The sequence below is a fragment of the Rana temporaria genome, chromosome 11, assembly GCF_905171775.1.
Source record: "Rana temporaria chromosome 11, aRanTem1.1, whole genome shotgun sequence".
NCBI classification, from domain to species: Eukaryota; Metazoa; Chordata; class Amphibia; order Anura; family Ranidae; genus Rana; species Rana temporaria.
The window spans coordinates 27,885,704-27,908,098 of NC_053499.1; the positions used below are offsets into that span (position 1 = coordinate 27,885,704).

At 46.7% G+C, this 22,395-nt stretch overlaps 1 protein-coding gene across 1 annotated transcript in view; it reads right to left on the reverse strand.

Annotated features, from left to right (window-relative positions):
• The window catches only part of PPFIBP2 (PPFIA binding protein 2), a 210,398-nt gene that overhangs the window by 165,454 nt on the left and 22,549 nt on the right, over positions 1–22,395 (reverse strand). The window contains 1 exon segment of the mRNA XM_040328281.1: positions 15,303–15,517. Within this exon segment, the coding sequence (XP_040184215.1) occupies positions 15,303–15,517 (215 nt within the window).

Here is a 22,395-nt window from a genome sequence, read left to right on the forward strand (position 1 = left end):
CAACATGATAACCACCCCAAACACACCTCCAAGACGACCCCTGCCTTGCTAGAGAAGCTGAGGCCTCGTACACACGACCGAACATGTTCGCTGAAACTGGTCCGCGGACCAGTTTCCGCGGACATGTCCGACCGAGTGTAGGGCCTAGCGGACAGTTTTCCGGGCCGAGCGGACAGGTTTCCAGCGGACAAAAGTTTCTTAGCATGCTAAGAAACTTATCCGGTGGAAACCTGTCCGTTGGACAAAATCCCCCGCATGCGTCAAAGTGATTCGTCGCATGCGTGGAAGCATTAAACTTCCTGGTTCGCGCACGTCAACGCGCCACGTCGCCGCCACGTCACCGCGTTTTCTGTACACACATCAGACCAAAACCTCCCAGCAGACATGTCCGATGAAAACGGTCCGCGGACCGTTTTCATCGGACATGTCTGGTCGCGTGTACAAGGCCTGAGGGTAAGGTGATGGAATGGCCAAGCATGTCTCCAGACCTAAACCCTATTGAACATATGTGGGGCATCTTTAAACGGAAGGTGGAGGAGCGCAAAGTCTCTAACATCCACCAGCTCTGTGATGTCATCATGGAGGAGGGGAAGAGGACTCCAGTGGCAACCTGTGAAGCTCTGGTGATCTCCATGCCCAAGAGGGTTAAGGCAGTGCTGGAAAATAATGTTGGCCACACAATGTATTGACACTTTGGGCCCAATTTGGACATTTTCACTTAGAGGTGTACTCACTTTTATTGCCAGCGGTTTAGACATTAATGGCTGTGTGTTGAGTTATTTTGAGGGGACAGAAAAGCTGAACACTCACTACTTTACATTGTAGCAAAGTGTCATTTCTTCAGTGTTGTCACATGTTGTCAAAAGATAGAATAAAATATTTTCAAAAATCTGAGGGGTTTCGTGAGATACTGTGGCCCAGATTCTTGTATATGGGTGTATCTATGCGGCGGCGTAACGTATCCGTATTCTCAAAGCACTTTCTCCGTAAGTTGCGGCGGCGTAGCGTAAATCACCCGGCGGAATTCAAATTCGGCGGGTAGGGGGCGTGTATCATTTAAATCAAACGCGTCCCTGCGCCGAACGAACTGCGCATGCGCCGTCCGTAAAATATCCCAGTGTGCATTGCTCCAAATGACGTCGCAAGGACGTTATTGGTTTCGACGTGGACGTAAATTACATCCAGCCCCATTCACGGACGAGTTACACAAACGACGTAACTTTTTCAAATTTCGACGCGGGAACGACGGCCATACTTAACATTGGCTGTGCCACCATATAGCAGGGGCAACTTTACGTCAGGAAAAGCCTAACGTAAACGTTGTAACCTTACTGCGTCGGCCGCGCGTACGTTCGGGAATTCGCGTATCTAGCTAATTTGCATACTCGACGCGGAATTCGGCGGAAGCGCCACCGAGCGGTAAAAAAAAACAACGCAGTTACGATCCGACGCGTAAGAGACTTACGCCTGTCGGATCTAATGGATATCTATGCGTAACTGATTCTAAGAATCAGGCGCATAGATACAACGGTGCAACTCAAAGATACGACAGCGTATCTGGAGATACGCCGTCGTATCTCTTCTGAGAATCTGGGCCTGTATGTCATTTTTGATTTTGCCATTAGCACCCCTAATATGTAAGATTTCCAGAAGTGATGTCATATGCAGATCAAAGGTCACGGTTTTGATGTACATCAGAATTAGTAAATATAATGAAACGATCATGTCTCTATTTACTAAATGATACTTGGAGACTATCTGTAATGTTACATATGGGCTGGTAATGCCACAGCTGCTACATACAGCCGCCCATACAAAGCAATCACGGGATGTGGCTGGGTGCTGGGTTGCATCCTGGGTGGCACAGTCATGCACATGCATATGTTTACAATAAGTAGTAGTGAGAACCTGCATACAGCCGCATCCTGTAACTGTGTTCTATGGACGGCTCAGCAGTCGTGGCTTCTAGGGAAGATTTAATGCAGGTTCTATACGCTCTTGTGTGCGCTGTGCGACTCCTGGCAGCCATGAATCCCACAAATCCCGGTTCTTTATGTGTTAAAATTCTGAAAATGGAAATTCTAAGGTGTCAAGTGTGATGAAGCCCAGAACAAGAAACCTTTGTTGAGGGTGATGTTGTTATTGAGTAAACTTCCTGGATCCGTGCGATGTCGCTGACTACATTTGGCGTGTAGTGATGTAAAACGACCACTGTAGTATATAGTTTCATGCTTTGGCACAACAAATAGAATTTACAAAGCAATGTCAGGCATCAAGTAAAATCCGCTGATAACGCTGGCTAGGAAACATTGCAAGTGTGCATATCCATGGGCGTCCGCTCCATAGGGCCATGATTCTCAGGGAGAAAAACAGGCAGCGGCACAGCGAATTAAATTATAGCCGCTCTCTCTCTTCTAGCTCCAGCTGACAGAGAGGGGGAGGGGGGCAATTGGGGGAGATATACAGTACAGACAGCCCGCGGCCAGGGCCACCATCAGGGCCCCGAATGGCAACCCCCCTTTTTTTATATATTTTTTATAAAAAAAATTGTTTTTAATATTTTATGTTTTATTTTTTTATTAAAGAGCCCAGAGGTCCCCAGGGGCCGCGGATGACAACCCCCCCCTTTTTTTATAAAAAAAATATTTTTTATATATATATATATATATATATATATATATATATATATATATATATATATATATATATATATATATATATATATATATATATATATATATATATATATATATATATATATTTATTATTATTAAAAGAGAGCCCCGCTGTACCCGTAAGTTTTTATTCTAGAAATCTGCACTGATGTGGGGGGTTATTGTTGTTGCTACTGGAACCAATGCTGGCGATTTTTATTGCGGAAACTGACAGCAAAGCTGGAGATAGTTATTGCAGAAACCCAAGGAGTTCCCCAGGGCCCCGGATGGCAACCCCCTCTTTTTTTTATATAAAAAATTAAATTAATTTTTTTATATATTTTTTTATTTCTTTTTATTAAAGGGCCCAGAGGTCCCCAGGGCCCCGGATGGCTACCCCCCCTTATATATATATTTTTTGTAAGGGGCCCAAAGGTCCCAGGGCAACCTCCCCTTTTTTTTCGTCAGCACCCAAAGCCCCCCGACCTCAATTGGCGGCAGAAGCACCCCCCGGCCTCTCAATTTGTGGCACCCTCCCCCTCTTCTCAGTTTTCTCAATTTGCGGCAGCCCCCCGCTTCACAATTTGAGGCAGTGGCACCCCCCCCCCGGTTCTCTGCTCCAGGGGGCCCATTTCTGAAGCTGTGTAAGGGGCCCCATAATTCTTGATGGCGGCCCTGACCAAGTGCTCTATAAATGAGGGGTGGAACTGGTTTCTGGGGCCTTGTGACCAGGGCTGTCTTAATGAGAGGGCACACCTGGGCACTGCCCAGGGCCTCCAGCTGCATGAGGGGCCCCTGCACTTTCCCCAAAGCAGCTGGTCTTTGAGCCCACGTTGCCCTGAAATTGGGGGTCCCATGATGGCACCGAGAGTGATAGATACACAGGGGAAGCAGTCTGCCTCCTACCTACTTGATGTCTGTTTACCTGCACTGTCATCATTGTAGGGGCCCCAGAGCATTACTTTGCCCAGGGGCCCATGATGCTATTAAGACGGCCCTGCTTGTGACAGCTCAATTGGTGTATTAGGATGCTACTGCCTACTGCACCCCCCCACTCCAAAAAGTGGATCAACTGGAAGACTATTGAAATAACATGGTGCCAGACACCCTTCTACATCTAACACAGTAATAACACAACCCAATGTATACAGTAAGGTGCATAAGGAAAGAAATTGGCTGCACAACGATGTTCTTGAAGTCCATTTACTCGCTTCGCACAGCTACACTGGGCTTAATCATCATGAGTAAGCACAGTGTAGCTGTGCGAAACTAGTCCACCTCTTTTCCGGCTACTGCAACCGTGGTGTGTGTCATTGTTTGTATGGAACATTCAATAAATGGACTTCAAGAACGTCGGTGTGCAGCCAATTTCTTTCCTTATTCAGTCTTCTACGGCTATCATTTGGCTAATCTGGTCTGTCCCTTGTCTATTCGGTTCTATGTGGTTTAGATCAGGGTTTGACAAATTTGCTTGGAATCTAGGAGCCAGCTAAAAAAGTTAGGAGCCAGAAAACGCACCCCGTCCCGACGAGCTTGCGCGCAGAAGCGAACACATACGTGAGCAGCGCCCGCATATGTAAACGGTGTTCAAACCACACATGTGAGGTATCGCCGCGATTGGTAGAGCGAGAGCAATAATTCTAGCCCGAGACCTCCTCTGTAACTCAAAACATGCAACCTGTAGATTTTTTTAAACGTCGCCTATGAAGATTTTAAAGGGTAAAAGTTTGTCGGCATTCCATGAGCGGACGCAATTTTGAAGCGTGACATGTTGGGTATCAATTTACTCGGCGTAACATTATCTTTCATAATATTAAAAAGAAATGGGGATAACTTTACTGTTGTCTTATTGCAGTATTGCAATGATCGCCATTTTATTCTCTAGGGTGTTAGGATAAAAAATATATATAATGTTTGGGGTTCTAATTAGAGGGAAGAAGATGGCAGTGAAAATAGTGAAAAATTACATTAGAATTGATGCTTAACTTGTAATACCAACGTTTTTTTTTTTTGCCCACCTTCCAAGCCAAGTCACCAAGAGGCTATTTCTAGTCGCCATAGCGACCAGGATTTGTCGAGCCCTGGTTTAGATTGCGCTGCATTTTAAAACAAAGTTATGGTAGATCAAAAAGGAGTTCTAGATTAAGGTGACCAGATTTTTTAAATGAAATCCGGGGACATATTTTTTTTTTACTAGTAATGGCGGCAATCAGCGACTCTCTGCCCGCCGCCCGCCTCACAGCCTGTCAAGTCTTAAGCCTCGTACACAAGATCGGATTTCCGATGGGAATTGTGTGATAACAAGCTGTTGACGGAAAATCCATTTGTACGCTCCATCGGACAATTGTTGTCGGATTTTCCGCCAACAAATGTTGTATAGCACGCTTTAAAATTTTCCGAAACAAATGTGTGTTGTCGGATTATCCAATCGTGTGTACACAAGTCCATCGGACAAAACTAAAAAAGTACAAACACGCATGCTCATAAGCAATGAATGCTCACCATAACACAGCATTAGCAGAAGTGGGTGGTGCTAAAGAGCTGAAAAAACACGTAGTTTCGAGTTTGTTGCCCGACAATTCTTTGCCGTTTGTATGCGATACAAGTTCCTGGCCAATGCCCTTCAGACAAAAGTCCTATGCTTTGTGCACGGAAAATGCGGTCGTATGTACCAGGCTTTACATTACAGCCTGGCAGGGCTGTAAACATGCCCTGATGCTCTGCTTTGCAGCTAAAACATTTTATACTCGTGCTGCAGAATCTGACAGGCACCACTGAGATGTTGTTAGATTATCCGAAGGGCGGCGCTAAAGAGCTGAAAAACTACGTAGTTTCGTGTTTGTTGGCCGACAATTCTTTGCCGTTTGTATGCAATACAAGTTCCTGGCCAATGCCCTTTGGACAAAAGTCCTATGCTTTGTCCGATGGAAATCTGATTGTGTGTGCCAGGCTTCACTCTACGGGCCCCAGCTACTACTGAGTGGGGCACGGAGGAAGATGACTTCAAGATAAGGAGATAGACAGGCAGACAGCTGGCCAGGACTTGAGCCAAGGCAGAAGAACACGTGAGCGGAGCTGGATGGGCATGCACCCGAAACTGAAGAAATATTCCCTCCGCTCCGACCAGCACATGATCATCAGAAAGGGGCACAGATAAATGAAAAAAAATACACCCCCCTAAGCTAGTAGAAGCAGCGGAGCCGGGGGGGGGGGGGGGGGTCAGTAATGCACTGACTGTCTTTGAAATTGCCCCAGCCCCTGTTCAAATCCAATCCAGGGACAAAACCGGGGGCAGACTTGGTCCGGGGACAGTGTCAGTGTTGCCAACCGTCCGTATTTTTACAGACAGTTCGTAAAAACGGGCACTTTTTCCCCCCGTTCGTAAATGTTCGTGGTTGCGGGAATGTGCCAGTAAAAATAGCCGAGATTGGTTCGGCTTGGAACTGCACATGGAGATTGGAGGCAGGGGGTGATTGGAGGCAGGGGGTGATGGTGGCTGTGGTGGCACCGCAGAGGGGGATGGAGGCAGGGGGTGTTGGTGGCAGGGGGTGATTGGAGGCAGGGGGTGATGGTGGCACCGCAGACGGGGATGGAGGCAGGGAATGATGGAGGCAGGGGGAGATTGTGGAACCGCAGAGGGGGGTGAAGGCAGGGGGTTTTGGTGGCAGAGGGGGATGGAGGCAGGGGGTGATGTGACTAAATAATTTGCCCTTATTATATCGAAAATAACAAAAATATGTTTTTTTACCTTAATATCTACCTTACATCACATTGCTATTTGCCTAGCGTACTTGTTTGTAGCCTAAATACTGAAATTTGGACCTAAAAATGTAATTGAGTAACTTTTGTGAAATGCCAGTAAAATCGTGGCTGCGCCAGTAAATTTCGGGTGTCGTGACAGTAAATTTCAATCTGGTAGGTTGGCAACACTGGACAGTGTCCTCTGTCCGGGGACAAAACCGGGGACAGACTTGGTCCGGGGACAGTGTCCTCCGTCCGGGGACAAAACCGGGGACAGACTTGGTCCGGGTACAGTGTCCTCTATCCGGGGACAAAACCGGGGACAGACTTGGTCCAGAGACAGTGTCCTCTGTCCGAGGACAAAACCGGGGACAGACTTGGTCCAGAGACAGTGTCCTCTGTCCGAGGACAAAACCGGGGACAGACTTGGTCCGGGGACAAAACCGGGGACAGACTTGGTCCGGGTACAGTGTCCTCTATCCGGGGACAAAACCGGGGACAGACTTGGTCCAGAGACAGTGTCCTCTGTCCGAGGACAAAACCGGGGACAGACTTGGTCCGGGGACAAAACCGGGGACAGACTTGGTCTGGGAAAAAAAACGGGGACAGACTCCGTGGACAGTGTCCTCTGTTCGGGGACAAAACCAGGGACAGACTTGGTCCGGGGACAGTGTCCTCTGTCCGGGGACTGTCCCTGGCAACCAGGAATGTCTGGTCACCCTACTCTAGATGTCTTCTTCGCTGACAATGGTAGAGTTGCCTTTTTGCATGGAGGCACAATATGATTTTTAACAGTGTGCCAAATAACTTATAGACACTGGGCCAGATTCAGGTAGGAGATACAAGATCTCCAGATACGCCGTCGTATCTCTGAGTGTGCGGGGTCGTATCTATGTGCCTGATTCTTAGAATCAGTTACGCATAGATTTGACTAAGATCCGACCGGCGTAAGTCTCTTACACCGTCGTATCTTAGTTGCAATTTTACGCCGGCCGCTAGGTGGCGCTTTCCGTATATTTACGCATCGAATATGCAAATTAGGTAGATATGCCGATTCGGAAATGTACGTTTGCCCGGAGCATTTTTTTTTACGTCGTTTACGTTAGGCTTTTTCCGGCGTATAGTTACCCCTGCTATAGGAGGCGCAGGCAATGTTAAGTATGGACGTCGGGCCAGCGTCGAATTTTCTGTCTATTACGTCGTTTGCGTAAGTCGTTCGCGAATAGGGCTGTGCGTAATTTACGTTCACCACGAAAGCATTGGCTTTTATTTATTTATTTATTTTTTTGTGTATTTTGTGCATGTACTCGAGAGAGGAGCCAGACTGCAGGAGTTGGGAGTAGGCAGGCCTCCCCCAGAGGCAATCTGCCACCTTTCTCCATGCCCCGGGTGGCAATGGCAGGTGTGTGAGGGGGTCTTCCCACACAGCCCACCCTACCTGCTCCGCTTTGAAGCCCAACGGGGCAGAGGGACTCCCTATAAGGGAGTGAGAGGATCTAGCCCGCTCAACCAGCCCCGTTAGTCCTTCGCCTCTCTTTTTAGAGACCGCGTGGTCAAAGTGCGTGATGTTAACCCAATTTCGAGTGCATGTGTAAGTGTGGTGGTTTTTGTGGGAGGGGGGTGGGCGTACTAAGCGCAGGCTTACCTCGCATAGCACACCCACCGGGAGCCGGGCTGAGACCACCAAACTTAATTCACATGTAGCCGAGACCGGGATCCGAACCCCTAGCTGCAGAGGTGAATGGCTTGTCAGCGCAGTGCCAATCGCGTTGAGCCACCGCAGCTCCATTGGCTTTTTGCGGGTTAATTTGGAGCATGCGCCGTTCGGAAAAAGCGTCATTTACGTGGGGTCACAACAAATTTACATAAAACACGCCCACATCTTCCACATTTGAATTAGGCTTACGCCGGCCTATTTACGCTACGCCGCCGCAACTTACGGAGCAAGTGCTTTGTGAATACTGCACTTGCCTGTCAAAGTTGCGGAGGCGTAGCGTAAATAGGATACGTTACGCCCGCACACAAATATGCGCTCCCTACCTGAATCTACCCCACTGACAGTAAAAGATCAAAGCAAAAGACTGATGCACTACATTGTGTGATATGAAGCCACCAATAATAAGAACTAAAATGGTTACCTTTCACTTGCGGCGGTGGTGAGCGTATGTGGAGGCGCTTCCTGCATGGTATGGATATCACTGTTCAGCCATTCCTCCAGGTTAGTGACTAGGAGAATGTCTTACTTCTATCTAGCACTGAGTCAGCGTCCTTTCGCTCTACAATCCAGGAACAGTGGCATTCTTACAGTCCATGTGCTCAGCTCCAGCCTATCACCTGCCTCTTTACTTCTTACATGTTCTGTTGAACATTGACCACAAACAACACAAAGGAGGAACTGGAAAGACTAATAGACTGTGTAACTTCTCCCTTCCAGCATAGCACTTTGTGAGCCATAAGAGACACTGCAATGGATCTGATAGGACGCTCAACATGGCCAAGACTAAAACAGACGACTTTAACAACTAGAACTTCCGCACCTGCATACCCTCTGGGGACCTGGAAAATGTATATATTTCACCAACAGGCCTATTGATTCAGCAATGCATTTGTCATTGGTTATGACTAGTGTTGAGCAGAATACGCCATATTCGATTTCGCGATATATCACGAATATATAGCCGAATATTCGAGAAATATTCGCTAAATTCGAATATTCGTGATATTTTATCGAAATGAAATGTTTGCGAAATTTCGCTATTGCGAATGCGAAAATAATTGCGAAATTTCGACAACTGCTGTAGGAGCACTCTGATTGGCTCAGAATATTCGTGATATTTTATCGAAATTTTGCAAAATGCGAATGCGATATTTACTGCGGAATTTCGACAACTGCTGTAGGAGCACTCTGATTGGCTCAGAATATTCGTGATATTTTATCGAAATTTCGCAAAATGCAAATGCGATATTTATTGCGGAATTTCGACTACTGCTGTAGGAGCACTCTGATTGGCTCTGATGCGGAAGATAGGGCGAAGAAAATAATCGCGCGATATTCCGATTGCCGAATAATCGCATTGCGATTTTTCGGCAAGATAAAATGATCGCTTCAGCTACTCGGCCCAAGGTCTCTAATCATACCAGCAATGCTTTTAGACGTCGATGGAGATCTCTAGGATGTGATCTGTTCTAAAAATAAAATTGAAAAAATTTGAATATTCGGAATAGCGAATATTCACCGCGAAATTCGAAATATATCGCGAATACTCGAATATGCCATATTTGAGCCGAATATTCGCAATACGAATATTCGTGAGCAACACTAGTTATGACACCAAAGAGATGCATATAGAATTTGTTTACAAAGTTGTCTTACAAAATTTACTTTATGTCATTTATCTTATAATAGGAAAAAAATAAACCAAAACAAAATGTTTTTTTTTTTTGTTTTTGTTTTTTACAGTTTGAGCAGTAATAGAGAAGAGTTATTGCAAAAGAAGACTAAAGCTGTGTACACACGATCGGTTTGTCTGATGAAAACAGACAGATGGACAAACCGATCCGATCGTGTGTGGGCCCCATCGTTTTTTTTTCCATCCGTGAAAAAAAATAGAACATGTTTTAAATTTTTTCTTATGGATAAAAAAAACGATAGAAAAATCCGATCGTCTGTGTGGAACTCCATCGGAAAAAAAATCACGCATGCTCGGAAGCATTGAACATCATTTTTTTCGGCTTGTCCGTAGTGTTGTACGCGTTTTGGCGCGGACGGATTTTTGACTGATGGTGTGTAGGCAAGGCTGATGAAAGTCAGCTCCGTCGGATATCCGACGAAAAAATCCATCGGATTAGATTCTATCAGGTATCCGATCGTGTGAACAGGGCTTAAAGGAGTTGTAAAGGAAAAAAAAATTGCCTAAAATTAATGTCTGCAAGGTAGACAGACAGAATAGTGTAATGATCCTGTTAAAAAACGAGTAAATACCTATTAAATTCCTTCATCTATATCACCTCCGGCGTTCTAGTTTCTGTTCTCTCATTCACTTCCTGGTTTGCGGCGCTCGTTCATGTAAGAACTAAATTTCCCAGTATGCATTGCGGCACGCCCAGTAATTCACACCTCCTTGAAGTCTCTAAGGCCGCGTACACACGGTCGGTCCATCCGATGAGAATGGTCCGAAGGGACCGTTAGGCTGCACAGTAAGGCTGCAATGCGCACAGTCAGAATGGGCACAGTAAGGCTACAATGGGCACAGTCAGAATGGGCACAGTAAGGTTGCAATGCGCACTGTCAGAATGGGCACAGTAAGGCTTCAATGGGCACAGTAAGGTTGCAAATGAGAAAAGTGAGGCATGCAAATTGGCACAGTGAAGCTGCAAATGGGCATCGTTGACCCTCTTTTCCGCTTACAGTAGCTGCTGCATTCTCACCCTAGACTTATACTCGAGTCAATACGTTTTCCCATTTTTTGTGGTAAAATTAGGGCCTCGGCTTATACTCGAGTATATACGGTATGTAAAAAGTGCCATACCTGGAATTCATTTTTAACATTTCTATTTTAGACTATTGCGGTCACAATTTTGATGCAATTTTTTTGACGCAATTTTGATGCTACTTGAAGCAATGCCTGTGTATTCTTGTGGTCTATGGACCTCAAGTCACATCAAAAGTGACTACTGTATATATATATATATATATATATATACACATTGGCCCAGATTCACAAAGCACTTACGCCGACGTATCTCGAGATGTAAGTGTAAGTATGCGCCGTCGTATCTATGTGCCGTGCCCATACACTGAGATACTCCTGAAAATAGGCTTCATCCGACCGACGTAACTTTCCTACGCCGGCGTATCATGGGCACATATTTACGCTGGGCGCATTTGGCGCTCCCATTGATTTTCTATGCACATATTCCCCATATAGGAGGCGCAACTCAAGCAAAGGTATGGACCAGGGAACACAAGCCGTCGTATCTTTTGTGGTTCACGTTGTACGTGAATAGGGCTGGGCGTAGGTTACGTTCACGTCGTAGGCAGTGATCCGTCGTATCTTAGGGAGTAGTTCCGACGTGATTCTGAGCATGCGCACTGGGATGCGGCCACGGGACGGCGCATGCGCCGTTCATTTTAAGTACTTCTATGGCGCTTGCCCTATCATTTGCATGGGGTCACGCCTCACTAGCATGGCTCACGCCCACTTCCACCTACGCTGGCTTACGCCGAGAAAACCCAGCGTATCTTTTAGGCCCCATACCCACGAGAGGATTTATCCGCGAATACGGTCCAGCGGACCGTTTCCGCGGATAAATCCTCTCGAGGATTTCAGCGGATTTCTCTGCGATGGAGTGTACTCAACATCGCATTGAAATCCGCGCCGAAATCCTCTGGCGATGACGTGTCGCGCCGTCGCCGCCATTATGACGCGGCGACGTGCGCGACGCTGTCATATAAGGAATTCCACGCATGCGTCGAATCATTACGACGCATGCGGGGGATCCCTTCGGACGGATGGATCCGGTGAGTCTATACAGACCAGCGGATCCATCCGTTGGGATGGATTCCAGCAGATAGATTTGTTTAGCATGTCAGCGAATATTCGATCTGCTGGAATCCATCCCAGGGGATAAATATCCGCGGAAACAGATCCGCTGGAGTGTACACACCATAGGATCTATCCGCTGAAACCCATTCGCTGGGATTTTTCAGCGGATGGATTCTATCCTGTGTATGGGGCCTTAGAGCGAGTGGGAGCGAGTGCTTGGTGAATCCAGTGCTTGCCTCTGTGCGCTGCGTCGGCGCAGCATATATTAGATACGCTACGCCCGCATAAATATGCGCCGACGTATGTGAATCCGGGCCAGTATGTGCAGAGACAGCTGGAAACATTCTAAGGTACTAATGACAAAGTCCATCTTGCTCTGTCTTTCAGCAAAAGGAAATTTCATTCTTAGATCCTTTGGCAGCAACTCAAGTTATTAAAAACGAGAACATCTCTGTGCGTTTCAATCAAGGTCTACCCAAGCGTCATTGTGATTGAACGCAGCTGCTGCTCAATTAAATGCTCTTTGTCTCTGCAGAAGAATATTCTGTTACATCCATCTAACAGTATTGAGCTGGAAAGGTCAAGTGTAACTTTTTATGAAATGCTTATTTTATATTTTAAATTTCTTTCAAATATGAGCCAAAATAATATCCAGTGTGAGAAGAACTGCAATCTACACCGTCCAAGAGGTTCAGTAATTGTGTATTATTCCAATCCTGCAAATTATACCTAAAGAGGAATTCCGGGTGGCCCGACAATTACCGAGACTCCCAGAAATGCTGATTGAATTACAATACAGATATCTTTGCTGTTCGCAGCAAGCAGGGTTTCTGTAAGTACTATTAACCACTTGCTTACTGGGCACATAAACCCCCTTCGTGCCCAGGCGAAATTTCAGCTTCCGGCACTGCGTCGCTTTAACTGACATTTGCGCGGTCGTGCAACGTGGCTCCCAAACAAAATTGACGTCCTTTTTTCCCCACAAATAGAGCTTTTTTTTGGTGGTATTTGATCACCTCTGCGGTTTTTATTTTTTGCGCTATAAACAAAAAAAGAGCGACAATTTAAAAAAAATATATATTTTTTTTACTTGTTGCTATAATAAATATCCCAATTAAAAAAAAAAAAAATTCTCAGTTAAGGCCGATACGTATTTTTCTACGTATTTTTGTAAAAAAAAAAAAAAATCGCAATAAGCGACTGGATTGCGCAAAAGTTATAGCGCCTACAAAATAGGGGACAGAATTATGTTTTTTTTTTATAATTTTTTTTTTTTACTAGTAATGGCGGCGATCTGCGATTTTTATTGGGACTGCGATATTGCGACGGACGTATCGGACACTTTTGACACAAATTTGGGACCATTCACATTTATACAGCGATCAGTGCTATAAAAATGCACTAATTACTGTATAAATGTGACTGGCAGTGAAGGGGTTAACACTAGGGGGTGAGGAAGGGGTTAAATGTATTCCCTGGGTGTGTTCTAACTGTGTGGGGGGAGGGGGGTGACTGGGGGAGGTGACTGATGCTGTGTCCCTATGTACAAGGGACACAGATCGGTCTCCTCTCCTCTCCTCTGACAGCACGTGGAGCTCTGTGTTTACACACAGAGCTCCATGTATCTGCTGTGTTACCGACGATCGCGTGTACCCGGCGGACATCGCGGCCGCCAGGTACACGCATTGGCTTCCCAGCGATGCGCCGGAACAGTGTTTACCCGCTGCGCGCCCCCCAGAGGCGCGCGCGGGTAATGCACTTCAAATGACGTCCAAAGACGTCCAGTTGGCACCTAAGAGCTGCGCTGTTGATGTCTTTTGTCAATAGCGCGGGTCTCAAGTGGTTAAAATAGATTCCCTGCCTTTAGTTTAGAACAGGGGTCAGTGGGAAGAATAGTGTCCCATCAATGGTATCAGTGGGGAGAATAGTGTCCCATCATTGGTGTCAGTGGGGAGAATAGTGACCCATCATTGGTGTCAGTGGAATGAATGGTGCCCAACATTGGTGTCAGTGGGCCGGATAAAGGCAAGCAGAGGGCCGCATCCGGCCCCAGGGCCACAGTTTGGAGACCACTGGTTTAGAAGTACCAGGTGGTGACAGGGTCTCTTTTACGGCCCATACACACGATCTGACTTTTTGGCAACAATTGTCCGACAGGCGTGTTCTATCAAGCAATCTGACCGTCTGTACGCTCCATCGGACAATTGTTTTTGGTTTATTATCGGACAAATGTTCACTGTGAATGCTCTCAAACTTTTCGACAACAAATGTCCGATGGAGTATAATCCGATCGTGTGCACACAAGTTCATCGGACTAAGTATGCTCAGAACCAATGCTAAAGATCAGACAACAATAGCAGAAGTTGCCCAAAGGGTGGCGGTAAAGAGCTGAAAAACCACATGATTTGGTGAAAGTTGGCTGAAAATGTCCTGCCGTGTGTATGCACAACAATTTCACGGCCAATGCCCATTCGGACCAAAATCCACAGCTTTGTCTGATGGAATTTCCGATCGTGTGTACGAGGCTTAACTCTCATCTAGGCAAATCCTTTAAAGTGGTTGTAAAGTTCTTTTTAACTTTTACCTACAGGTAAGCCTATAATAAGGCCTATAATAAGGCTTACCTGTAGGTAAAAAAAATATCTTCTAAACCTTACGGTTTAGGAGATATTCCCCTCGCAATGAGCCGCAGAATGCAGCGGCGCATGCGCACAGGGGATTTTCGGCTTAAGGCCCGGCAGCCGCCGGAACTTGCCAGAAAGAAGTCACCCGCGCGCATGCCCGGGAGTGACGACATTGCGGCTCCAGCCACTCATATCGATGGAGCCGCGATACCCGGAAGACACGCCGAGGCGAAATGTCAGCTGCCTCGGCGTGGACCGGGAGAGACACTGATGCCTCGTTCTAAGCTAAGTATTTCATAATGAGCTAGTGTGGGGTGCATACTAGCTCATTATGCCTTTTGCCTTACAAGTGTAAAGAAAAAAAAAAAGTCAGCGGGTTTACTTCCACTTTAATTTCCAATCAAAAGTACTGAATAAGTGATTCATGCCTAGTCAATGCCATGTTTTATGTTGGTGCAGAGTCATTTTTGAGCCGCAGAGAGGGAATTTGGGTATCAGAAGTAAATCTTATTGTTTCTTTTTGCCCTGGCAAATGTTCAAATAAGAAAAACACAGATTATACACATGGTCAGAATTTCCAACCAAAAGCTCACATCGAACTTTTCTTGTCGGAAATTCCTTCCGTGTGTACGCGGCATTAGGGTCCTTTAAAAAAAAGTTGCCTAAGTTATAGTTTCTACGAAAAATGATATATCGCAGTAGTACATGCAGTAAAACTGGGCGGGTAATCTACTCACCAGCGTACTCTCCAGCCACTCCATGACATAAAATGCCGTCGTGTTGGGTATTTGGTTTCTCAAAGCTTCCCGTTCCTGCGGACTTTCCACCATTTCAAGGGATATTTTTAACTCCTCTACTAGATGTAAAATTGTTATAGTTCCAAAGTATTCCACTGGCATCGGCGATCTCACTTCAAAGACTCCATTGGCAAACTCGGTGACTGCCTTTGTCCCTGTTGGCGATAAAGGAGTATATTAACATGCTGATTTTTCTTTGTGCGTCTTAGGCTGCATTCACACCTGAGCGACAAAACGCCCGACGCCGGACGCTTCTGCCGCTAGAGGGGAGAATTCCCATTGCTGTCTATGGAGATGGTTCACATCTCATAGACGCTGAACGCCTGTCGCCTGAAAAAAAGTCCCGGACCCTTTTTTTCAGGCGACAGTGGCGTTTTCCCATTGACAGCAATGGGAAGACTTTTGAAAGAAAAAAAAAAAAATGAAAGTTTCATAATCGCGGCAAAATACGCCGCTACCGCCGAACGCGCCTGTCGCTCAGGTGTGAATGGACTCTTAATGGAAACTATTGTGGTTTTGGGTACATTTTTTAAGATTTAAGCCTCGTACACACGCTTGGTTTTCTCGGCAGGAACCAGCAAGAAAACTGTAACGAGTAAACCGAGCGTGTGTACGAGGCTTTCAGGTTTCGCGTCAATAAAACTGCCCAGAATCTAGAACATGCTCTCTATTTTCTCGTCGTGATTCTCCGCAGTGTTTTTCTGTAACTCCACACAGTAATGCAAGGCTTTCTCCCTGGTGTGGAGTATCGTGCTCGCCCCCTCCCTTGGACTACCGGAGAGTCAGGACGCCCACCAACACAGCTCCTTTCTCTATCTGCAACGTAGAGAGCGTCCTGACTCTCCCGTAGTCCAAGGGGGAGGAGGGCGAGCACGACACTCCACACCAGGGAGAAAGCCTTGCATTACTGTGTGGAGTTACAGACAGAAGAACAGGAAGTGAGGATTTCTCAGAAGAAATAAGGACATTTAAAAGCAAAATGGAAGGGCGAGGTAAGTGAAGAAGGACTGCACTAAGGTAAAGGAAGCTATTTAGGAAAAAAAATGTGTACCTTTACAACCCCTTTATATTTTAGCTGTCTATAGTAGTGGCATTACCACAGGGGGGAGACAGGAGATCCCCCGACCTTCAATAAATTGGTTTCTGCAGGGGTTCCTCGAAACCTGAAAATTATTGAAAGGGTTCCTCTGGGGTAAAAAGGTTTAAAAAGGGTGCTTTGGATGCTGACGATCCTTGATGGCTTAACCACTTCCTGTCCGGTCAATAGACAATTGACATCCGGGAAGTGGTTGTGAAATCCTGACTGGACGTCTATTGACGTCCTGCAGGATTTCATGCCGGCGGGCGCCCGTGGGGGCAAGCAGCGCGGCGATTGGTGATGCGGGGTGTCAGTCTGACACCCTGCATCTCCGATCTCGGTAAAGATCCTTTCGGCGGAGGCTTTTTACCACGTGATCAGCCGTGTCCAATTACGACTGATCACGATGTAAACAGGAAGAGCCGTTGATGGCTCTTCCTCACTGGCGTCTGATAGACGCAAGTAGAGGAGATCCGATCAGTGGCTCTCCTGACAGGGGGAGTTCGCGCTTATTGTTTATCAGCGCAGCCCCCCCTCGGATGCCCACACTGGACCACCAGGGAAGCCCACACTGGACCACCAGGGAAGGGGGCAGTAAAAAAAAAAATGAGAAAGATGCCAATCAGTGCCCACAAATGGGCACTGACTGGCAACATGGGCACTGGGATGAACGAGTGATGCCCAGCAATGCCCTCAGTGCCACCCCTCAGTGTCCATCAGTGCCACCCCTCAGTGTCCATCAGTGCCACCTCTCAGGTGAGCACTGGGCATGGATGGGCACTGAGAGGTGAGCAATGGGCATGGATGGGCACTATCAGTGCCCATCGGTGCCACCCATAAGTACCCATCAGTGCCATCCATGAGTGCCCATCAGTGCCGCATACCAGCGCCGCCTGTCAGTGCCGCCTATGAGTGCCCATCAGTGCCACATACCAGCACCGCCTATCAGTGTCCATCAGTGCCATCTATCAGTGCCCATCAGTGCCGCCTATGAGTGCCCATCAGTGCCGCCTCACCGGTGCCCATCAGTGCCGCCTCACCGGTGCCCATCAGTGCCGCCATATCAGTACCCGTAATCGAAGAAGAAAACTTACTTATTCACAAAAAAAATAACAGAAAAAAATAAAAACTTTATTTTTTTCAAAATTTTCGGTCTTTTTTTAGTTGTTGCGCAAAAAAAAAAAATCGCAGAAGTGATCAAATACCACCAAAAGAAAGCTCTATTTATGGGAACAAAATGATAAAAAAAATTGTTTGGATACAGTGTAGCATGACCGCGCAATTGTCATTCAAAGTGCGACAGCGCTGAAAGCTGTAAATTGGCCTGGGCAGGAAGGTGTGTAAGTGCCCTGTATGGAAGTGGTTAAAGGAGTTACTGATTGGCCAATTTACTTCAATATATACTTCAATATAATTACTGACCTCCTGTACGACATAATATTCTATATAATGGAGAAGACGAGGGACGGTCTTATGGTAGAAATGCCCTGAAGGGGGGATTTCCCGCAATCACAGATTACTGTTTTTTTTTTTTCAAATAAATTTTCGATTTTCATATTTCACCACTTGGTGTCCCCACAGCACCGGCTGGATAGCAAACATCTGGGAATATGTACAGAATAATAATGAGAGCAAGCAACATTACCAAGAAAGCATAGAACTAAATGACCTGAACCTACTAATAATTGTTCGCTGCAATGGCCTATCTACCTAAATACTTGTGCTTTGTGAAGATGCTGCCGAACACAAGACACTGTGCATTTGGGGCCACTCACCCTCATCTGCACACCTGGCAAATTAGGACCTGTGGCTGCACTCGTAACGCCGCTGCGTCCCCATAAAGTAACAGGCGGCTCCAGCCGCACAAACCGCTCTTTTATACAGTATTGGACTGAGAACCCATGTGAATGATTCCTTATATATATTTTTTAATTATTATTATTTTTTACAATTTAATTTTTATTGTTTTTCACAATACTGTGGGGAGGCATTGGTGTAATATCAGGGGTCTAAACAGACCCCTGATGTCTCACATTTAAAACAGAGAAAGGGACTGAGGACACAGATCCCAATCCTTTCTCTGCAGCCTCAGCTGCAATTTAGAGTGAATGTACAGAGGCTAATGCCGCGTACACACGATCATTTTTCGGCATGAAAAAAAACGAAGTTTTTTAAAAACGTCATTTAAAATGATCGTGTGTGGGCTTCACATCGTTTTTCGGCTTCTGAAAAAAAAAAAACATGCTGCATTTTTTAACGTCGTTTTAAAAAATGTTGTTTTTCGGGTTGTAAAAAATGATCGCGTGTGGGCTTTAACGACGTTTTAAACCCACGCATGCTCAGAAGCAAGTTATGAGACGGGAGCGCTCGTTCTGGTAAAACTACCATACATAATGGAGTAAGCACATTCATCACGCTGTAACAGACAGAAAAGCGCGAATCGTCTTTTACTAACACAGAATCAGCTAAAGCAGCCCAAAGGCGAATAGAACTTCCCCTTTAGAGTGCCGTCGTACGTGTTGTACGTCACCGCGCTTTGTTCATCATTTTTCAAAAACGATGGTGTGTGGGCAACATCGTTTTTAATGATGAAGTTGGAAAAACGTTGTTTTTTGGACATGCTGAAAAACTATTTTTTTTTTCATGCCGAAAAACGATCGTGTGTACGCGGCATAAGGCCTGGTACACACGATAGGATCGCCAGAGGAGAACGGTCTGAAGGACAGTTTTCATCAGTCCAAACCGATCGTGTGTGGGCCCCATAGGTTATTTACCTTCGGTCAAAAAAATGAGAACTTGCTTTAAAATTGAACCGATGGACGTCTAACCGATAGGTCAAAACCGATCAATAGTATGCAAAAGCATTGGTTAAAAATCCACGCATGCTCAGAATCAAGTCGACGCATGCTTGGAAGCATTGAACTTTTTTTTTTCAGCACGTCGTTGTGTTTTACGTCACCGCGTTCTGACACGATCGGTTAATTAACCTATGGTGTGTAGGCGCGACGGACCATCAGTCAGCTTCATCGGTTAACCGATGACAACGGTCCTTAGGACCGTTCTCATCGGGTGGACTGATCGTGTGTACGAGTTCTTACTTTTCATTCACAGTTGTAAGCATAGTAAACACATTTTACTATGCTTCAGTTATGAATGAACACAGTACCGGTACCGTTCACTCACTGTGTTCATTCAGTAAAGGTAGGGATCGGTTAGTGACACGTTGAGAAGCGGGGGGAGGGGGTGTTCTGCTGTCGAAAATGACATTGTACATTAAAGTGAGAAGTGGTGGTGGGGTGCTGACTTCTTATTCTTACCTCTTCTCCCATGCAGCCAGCGAGTTGAGAAGAGGGGTGAGTGGCCGAAAATGACTTCTCACCAGGCGGGGCCTCTAGTAATTTGGGGGGCCCTCCGCAGCTTTGCGGGGCCTTAAGCATCTTGCATAGTGAGCCTATAGGGCGGATCGGCCCTGCATATGTATGCCCCTCGCTCTCTATCCTGAAACAATTCCTGTGTGTCCGCAGCAGCTGGCAGGAGGGAAAGGAGGGATAGCCAGCAGCACTGTGGTGAAAAGGGGCATGCAGGGGGGCATAGAAAGAGGGAAGGAGATCGTGGACAGAAGGGGGGTGATCAGTGAGGAAGGGGGGCAATTACTGGAACTGATCGCCTAGTGGCTCCCCCTGCAGCTGGCGAGAAGAAGAGGAAGAGAAGCCAGCTCTCAGCTGTTATAAGGGAGCCACAAATAAAATGGTTCTACTACCCCCCCCCCCCCTCCTACCGCCCCGATCACCCCCTGTCCATGATCCCCTTTTCCCTGCTTGTTCGGCTCTTTACCGCTGATACCCGCACTGCCCCAGTGGGAAAGTACCCTATACTTTTTCAGTGTGTAACATGAGAGGTATGTTTTAAACTTTCTTATGAATGTGGAATATTTGTTCTGCCATCTCTCTGCTTTTCAATGCAGTGCTAACATTTAGTCTCAGTTCACACGATGACCAGCATATGAATCGCACAAGAACCGCACCACATTCCTGTAATTGAGTGCGGTTAGATTTGAGCCCATTCATTTTGAACAGGCTCAAATCGCGCCACATGCAGAGATTTTGGAACCACACTGCAATCGGATGGCATTATCGTTCTGCACCATCTGGTGCCGGCAAACGCACTGCGTTTGCGACTTGCATTTAAGATGTCATTAGGATTACACTAACACCCTGCTGCTGATCACAAATGCAGTGCAATTTAAACAGTGGCGGTGCGTCCACACAGGGCGCAGGAGCACCACCCCCTCTCTCCTGCACCTGTCAATCACCATAGATAGATTCATGCGTTGCAGCCCCCGGGCATCTGAATTACAGCGACGTGTAAATAAATGGGCTTTGGAGGACCTTTCATAGACGCAGAATGTGGGAGAAGGGATTGATACAGGGAGGCATCTGTGCACCGGATCACATGTATATATACGTGATCCATCACTTCTGGGTAGTGGGCGTGTTTTTGGAAGCGCCAGGTTAGAGCTGTTGGCTCTAATAGGCTTCCAAATTGGTAAACAGCGGGCGCAATGCTGTGCGTTAGCTGTTTACACAGTGTTGTGTTAGGGAAGCGAATAAATCTCTTGAGTGAGTGAGTGAGTAACTTGTATAGCGCTGACAAATGCGAACCAAATCGCCTCAAGGCGCTTGTATCAAGAGTCGTGCTGATCCTTCAGAAGAGATGGGTCTTCAGTTTTCTTCCATGCGAATGGTTGTGGGTAGAGCATTCCAAAGCCAAGGCCCTAACACTGACCTGCCTCTCAGCCAATCAAGATGCTTGGGTCTGGTTACCGGTCACCTGATTGGCTGAAGAGACGGGCGCTGTGATTGGACGCCTATCTGGCGTCCAATTATAGCAGAGGGCAGGAAGAGGAGGGAGCGTGGAGACAGAAGACATCGAGGACTCGAAGGGAGCATGGAGGACATTGCTGTGACCCGAGACAGATAAGTACCGGGCGGGGGGGCACACTGGCAGCAATTGATAGGGAACAGTAGCGGCAATTGATGGGCAAGTAGCGGCAATTGATAGGTACACTGGCAGCAATTGATGGGGCACAGTGGCAGCAATTGATGGGGCACAGTGGCAGCAATTGATGGGGCACATTGGCAGCAATTGATGGGGCACAGTGGCAGCAATTGATAGGCACAGTGGCAGCAATTGATTAGGCACACTGGCAGCAATTGATGGGGCACAGTGGCAGCAATTGATGGGGGACAGTGGCAGCAATTGATGGGGCACAGTGGCAGCAATTGATAGGGCAAAGTGGCAGCAATTGATAGGCACAGTGGCAGCAATTGATTAGGCACACTGGCAGCAATTGATGGGGCACAGTGGCAGCAAATGATGGGGCACAGTGGCAGCAATTGATAGGGCAAAGTGGCAGCAATTGATAGGCACAGTGGCAGCAATTGATTGGGCACACTGGCAGCAATTGATGGGGCACAGTGGCAGCAAATGATGGGGCACAGTGGCAGCAATTGATAGGGCACAGTGGCAGCAATTGATAGGGCACAGTGGCAGCAATTGATTAGGCACAGTGGCAGCAAATGATGGGGCACAGTGGCAGCAAATGATGGGGCACAGTGGCAGCAATTGATAGGGCACAGTGGCAGCAATTGATGGATACAGAAGCTGCGTTTGATGGCACCGTGGCGGCAATTTATGGGTACAGTGGCTGCGTTTGATGGGCACAGTGGCTGCAATTGATGTTTTTTTTTTTTCAGTTTGTTTGCGCCCCCCTCCCAAAATTTTGAGCACCAGCCGCCACTGGATTTGAATGCAGTGTGGGAAACACGCACGGATTGCGGCATTTCCTGCACCACATTAGTGTGAACCTAACCTCAATTAACATGGTGAATACTAGCTCAATAGGAAATGAAAATTCTCAATATCCCACAAATATTTGCACTGTAACTTGTGTTC